The following is a 6,000-nucleotide window of genomic DNA, read 5'->3' on the forward strand; positions in this document are numbered from 1 at the left end:
TTGGTAGTGTTTGCCTGGCATGCAAGAAGCCCTGGGTTTGCAACATAGCACTGCAGAAAACCAGGTGTAGTGGCACACACCTATAATCCCAGCACTTGGGTGTTAAAGGCAGGAGGGTCATAACTTCAAAATCATCCTCAATTATATAGTAAGTTCAAAACCAGTCTGTCTGGGCTACATGAGACCCTGTCTCAAAAAACAGAAGAGGGGGAGGAAGAAGAGGAGGCGGAAGAGGAAGAGAGGGAAGGGGAGGAGGAGAGGAGGGATGGGGGAGGGGAGGTGGGGAGAGGACGAAGAAAATAAGAAACTGGAAAGACAAAAAAAACAAAAAAATTATGAAGGCCAGGCACAATATCTCCTACTTGCAGTCCCAGTTACTTTGGGAGGCTGGAGCAGTAGGATCACAAGTTTTAGGTCAGCATGGATTAACACAGTAAGACCCTAACCTAAATAAATAAATGATGGGAAAAAAGTTTATCACAAATAGAACAAGGCAAATTATGAGCTGGGGGATAGAACTCAGTCATGCAAGCATGAGGACCTAAATACAATCCCTAGTACCCACATAAAAAAGTTGGATGCAAATAAAATAAAATATAATTAGGGCCTGTGAAATAGCTCAGCAGTAAAAGCACTTACTGTGCAGGTCTGATAATCTGAGTTCAATCCCCAAAACCCACATAAAGGTAGAAGGAAAAATCAACTCCAGAAAATCATTTTATGACCACCACACATGAGGCATGGCATACATGTGGCACGGCACACACATGTCAGCACTCATAATATCATACATACACATACTCATACAATAAAGTTAAAAAGAACAGAAACAAAGCCAGGCATGGTGGCACAAGCTTTTAATCCCAGCACCGGGAAGGCAAAGGCAGGCAGATCTGTCAGTTGAAGCCAGCCTAGTCTACACAGGGACTTCCAGCCGAGTCAGAGCTACTAAGTGAGATCTTGTCTCAAAAAACAACAAAAGCCGGGCGTGGTGGCGCACGCCTTTAATCCCAGCACTCGGAAGGCAGAGGCAGGTGGATCTCTGTGAGTTCAAGGCCAGCCTGGTCTACATAGTGAGTTCCAAGACAGCTGGGGCTACAGGGAGACCGTGTCTCAAAAAGACCAAAAAAAACCACAAAAAACCCCCAAAACCCAACAATAACAACAAAAGCTGCCACAAAAACACCCCACAAAAAAGATGAGTGCATGCAGTGGTGTGCACTTATAATCCCAGCACTGCGGAAGCAAACAGGCTCACAGATGAGTCAGCCTACTCTACTTGATGAGCTCTATACCAGTGAGGAACTCTGTCTCAAAAAGCAAGATGTAATATGATGAAAATATAATGTGTGAAATTTGCAAAAATTCAATTACAAAGGGAAAAAAAACAAAAACAAGATATATAGCTCCTGAGGAACCTACTGACATGTACGTTGTCTTCTGGCCTCCACGTGCACACACACGTGTACACACATATTCACCCACACAACAGCTCTCCAAAATATGCTTATTCCCAACTAGTTTATCAGAAATATAATTCATACTTTATAATAATCTTTTCTAGATAAGAAAATTCCTTTAGGGACCCTTAAAAGTAATTTACTATTATCTATAAATTATCACCTTTTGAAATGTAAATTTGGTCAACTTAAAAAACATTTTTGGGGCCAGGCATGGTAGTGCATGCTTTTAATCCCAGCACTTGGGAGGCAGAGGCAGAGGGATCTCTGTGGGTTCAAGGCCAGCCTGGTCTATCTATTGAGTTTGAGGAAAGCTGGGGCTACAGAAAAAAAAATGACCAAAAAACCCCCAAAACAAAAACAAAAACAAAACAAAAACATTTTTGGGAACTGAAGAGATGGCTCAGAAGTTAAGAACACTGGCTGCTCTTGCAGAGGACCTGGGTTCAAATTCTCAGAACCTACATGGCAGCTAACAACCACCTGAAACTTCAGTTCCAGGAGACCTGATGTCCTCTTCTGGCCTCCTTGGACATTGTGTGACACAGGTGCACTTATGTACATATAGGCAAAACACTCATACATATAAAGTAAAAATAAATAATTTTTTTTTTAATTGAGGGGGACAGGCATGGTCGTGTAAGGCTTTTAATCCCAGCATTCAGGTGGCAGAGGCAGGAGGACCTCTGTGAGATGGAGGCCAGCCATAGCAAGTTCCAGGTCAGCTGGGACTACAGAGAGACCCTGTCCCCCCAAAAACATAGATAGACAGATGATGGATGGATGGATAAAACAATAAAACAAAACCATTTTTGAGCCAGGTGTGGTGGTACATACCTTTAATCCCAGAACTTGAGCAGGAGAGGCAGGCTGATCTCTATGAGATCAAAGCCAGTCTGGGCTATATATGGTGAGTTTCAGTCCAGTTAGGGCTATAGAGCTCAAAACAAAACATTTTTGAGCCAGGTGTGATGGCAAACACCTTTAATCCCAGCACTCAAGAGGTAAAGACAAGCAGATCTCTGAGTTTGAGGCCACCCTGGTCTATTTAGTGAGTTCCAGGGCAGCCAGGGCTACACAGTGAAAGCTTGTCTCAAAAATAAAGTAATTAGGTTTTTTTGGGTGCTTTTTTATTTATTTATTTATTTTTTTTGGTCTTTTTGTGTCAGGGTCTCCCTGTAGCCCCAGCTGGCCTGGAACTTATTATATAGACCAGGCTGGCCTTGAACTCACAGAGATCTGCCTCCTAAAGTAATTAGTTTTAAAAGTAAAATAAAAACACTTTTAAGACTTAAAGCAAAATAAATGGATTCTGAAGTTACTTGGCCAGTAGCATGTATTTTTTAAAAAAAGACAAGGAAGGCGGGGCATGGTGGTGCACGCCTTTAATCTCAGCACTTGGCAGATCTTTGAGTGCAAAGCCAGCCTGGTCTACATAATGAGTTCCAGGACAGCTGGGGCAACAGGGAGACCCTGTCTCAAAAAAGACAAAAAAAAAAAAAATAGACAAGGAGACAGGCTGGGTGAGGAAGAGAAAAGAAAGGGAGAAGGGAGAGGAAGAGGGAACAGGGACAAAGGAGAGGAGAAAAAGGAGAACAAAGAACTGCTGGTCAAACCATTATAGATAGATACTCTAGTTATATAGTGCCAATGACCCATAAGCATGGACAAGACCAGCAACTCACCGAAATATAGGGGTGTGGCCAGGCTTTGGTTTGCTCCAGGTAAAGGGTGAAGGAACTGAAAGAAATTGGTCACCAGATGAATCTTTCTTTAAAGGATACTGAGATCCAAGGCCATCATCTATTGAAGTCTCCCGGGATGGTGATAAGCTCCCTTGATCATCTGAACAGAGTTCTAATTTTCCTGGTAGTATGGCAGCTTGATCTTCAGAAGTCTTCCTTGTTTTCAAAGGGATATCAGTTTCCACACAGTACTGAAATGGAAAAAGTGCAGGGCCAACACCTGCTCCACTGTGAACAGAAGCAGTAAGCCAGGTATCTTCTGTTATACTTCCTCTAGGGGAGTGACCAGGAGAAGGAACAGGTGAGTGATGGGGTGAAAGGGAACCAGCATAACACACTTCAGCACTGGAGTGCCGTCGTTTCCCACAGGGGGAAGTGGGCCTCGATGAGGGTCCTGAGGCTGGCCTGGGGCTCAGCCAATTCTCATCAGTGATACTGGATCTGGGAGAGTGGCAAGGAGATTGCCTAGGTGACAAAGAGTGTCCAAGTCCATACTGTTGATGCCACGAATCTTCTCCAGGGCAACCTCCTGGAGAGCCACCTGGAGAAGTCAGAGGAGATCCAAGAGTAAATCGAGCAGCAGCTTCATTCAGCTCTGAGTCCACATCATCATAAATATGTGAGAGAGATTCACAAGACGATGCATCTGAGAACCAGCTCCTAGAAGAAATGCTGCTGGCAGGACTAGGACTAAGGGAAGACTCTCGGTAGGAAGGCTCAAGAGGAAGGTAGAGATGATCTCTAGAAGGCCTTTCCAAATATTCCCTTTCTGGATCATTTATATGTAGATCATCTTCATGGACATCTGTTTCTTGATGACAGTTAGGAGAGATGGATGTAATTTGAATACTTGGGCACTCAAAGGGTTTGGGACCACCTAATGGGCTATATTTGGATTCAGGAATATCACCAGTTTCTTCATAGTTTTTGTGACCTTGGAGCTGAAATGATGGTGACAAAACAGAAGAGTGAGACGGCAATCCATGATGTGGTAAGCCAAGTGATGAGTTTAAAGAAGATGGAGGTGGATCTACATTAAAGATGTAAATGGATGCACAATCATCTGGCTCAAGATCTATAGGAGGGAAGCAAAAAAAAAAAAAAAAAAAAAAAAAAAAAAAAACAACAAAAAAGAAATTAGAAAATTAAGGTGTATAAATCACTAGATGAGAAAGCAAATCATAATCCTGAGAGAAAAAATGGAGACACCAAAATGCATGTCATTAGCTCCTCTAAAGAGTTGGGCATGGAGGCCAGGTGTGGTAGCATATGCCTTTAATCCCAGCACTCGGGAGGCAGAGGCAGGTGGATCTCTGTGAGTTCTGGGCCAGCCTGATCTCAATAGTGAATCCAGGCTACAGGAGACCCTGTCTCAAAAAAGACCACAAATAAATAAATAAATAAATAAATAAACAAACAAATAAACAAACAAAAAATATTGCTAAAATCATGCATGATTTCAGTTTCATTCTTAGATTATTATATACCAATTTAGTTTATAATTTTATTCTAATGTAATTATTATACCAATGTCATTTCAATGGTTGACTAAATCTGAAATCCCTATCTTTCTCCAAGTAAACTGTAGACAAAAGTAAACACATTATACATAAAAATGATGTCTTGAGGCTATGGAGATGGCTTGGTGGGTAATAATGCTTGCTGTGCTGACATGAGGACTTGAGTTCAAATCCCCAGCACCCACATAAAATGCTGAACATGCCTGTAATCCCAGCATTAGGATTGGAGTCAGGGAGATCTCAAGAGTTTCCTGCAGGCCAGTCAGCCTAGTCAAAATGGTGAGATGGTTCAGAGAGATCCATCTCAAGGCAATTATGTGGAAAGCAATAGAGGAAGATACCCTACATCCTCCTTTGGTCTGTTACGTGCATTGGTGGGTATACATACCTGCATACTCATATGAATACATCACACACACAAAAAAAATGATGTCTTGAAGTAGTACAAAGACATGAACACAAGAGATGAAGTTCTGCTTCATCTTTTCCCCAAGTGTCTTCAAAGTCCAAACTCTGAAAATGATAGCAACAGCCCCTACAGTCACAGGTTAGATTTCCAACTCTAGAATTCACCATGCTTGTAAATCTGACCAACTCAAGATTTATTTATGATCTATCAGCCACCAGAGGGCCTCAGGAAAGCATATAGTAATCTGGAAAACACAGACTGCCTATTTTTTTTATATTACTTGCTAACAGTAAACCAGGGGTTGTCAAAATACAGCATATGAGCCAAATCTGGCTAGCACCTGTTTTTCTACAGCCTACAAGCTAAGAATAGTCTGTGGGGTTTTTTGTTGTTGTTGCTGTTGAGGGGGATTTTTTTGAACCAGGGTCTCCCCGTAGCCCCAGCTGTCCTGGAACTCACTATGTAGACCAGGCTGGCCTTGAACTCACAGAGATCCACCTGCCTCTGTCTCCCAAGTGCTGGGATTAAAGGCCTGCATCACTATGTCCAGCTTAAGAATATTTTTTAAAAAAATATATTTTAACCGGGCGTGGTGGCGCATGCCTGTTGTCCCAGCACTTGGGAGGTAGAGGCAGGCAGATCTCTGTGATTTCAAAGCCAGCCTGGTCTACATAGTAAGTTCTAGGACAGCTGGGGCTACATGGAGACCCTGTCTCAAAAAGACATATATATATATCTTTCAATAAGAAACATTAAAAATGAATTATTTTCTGCAATATATTTTAAAGTGTTTTGTTATATTCAAAAAACCTCACAGTGAGCATAATTTAATTTTGGTGATGACTCCAGATCATTCTGTGAACACA

At 42.0% G+C, this 6,000-nt stretch overlaps 1 protein-coding gene across 2 annotated transcripts in view; it reads right to left on the reverse strand.

The window, feature by feature from the left end:
- Nfatc3 (nuclear factor of activated T cells 3) overlaps positions 1-6,000 on the reverse strand; it is an 80,564-nt gene that overhangs the window by 55,356 nt on the left and 19,208 nt on the right. For both annotated transcript variants that reach the window (XM_008834065.3, XM_008834074.3), the window contains exon 2: positions 3,146-4,280. In XM_008834065.3, the coding sequence (XP_008832287.1) occupies positions 3,146-4,280 (1,135 nt within the window). The remainder of the gene's footprint in view (positions 1-3,145; positions 4,281-6,000) is intronic.

The sequence above is a fragment of the Nannospalax galili genome, unplaced genomic scaffold (assembly GCF_000622305.1).
Source record: "Nannospalax galili isolate Female #2095 unplaced genomic scaffold, S.galili_v1.0 scaffold410, whole genome shotgun sequence".
Classification (NCBI taxonomy): Eukaryota; Metazoa; Chordata; class Mammalia; order Rodentia; family Spalacidae; genus Nannospalax; species Nannospalax galili.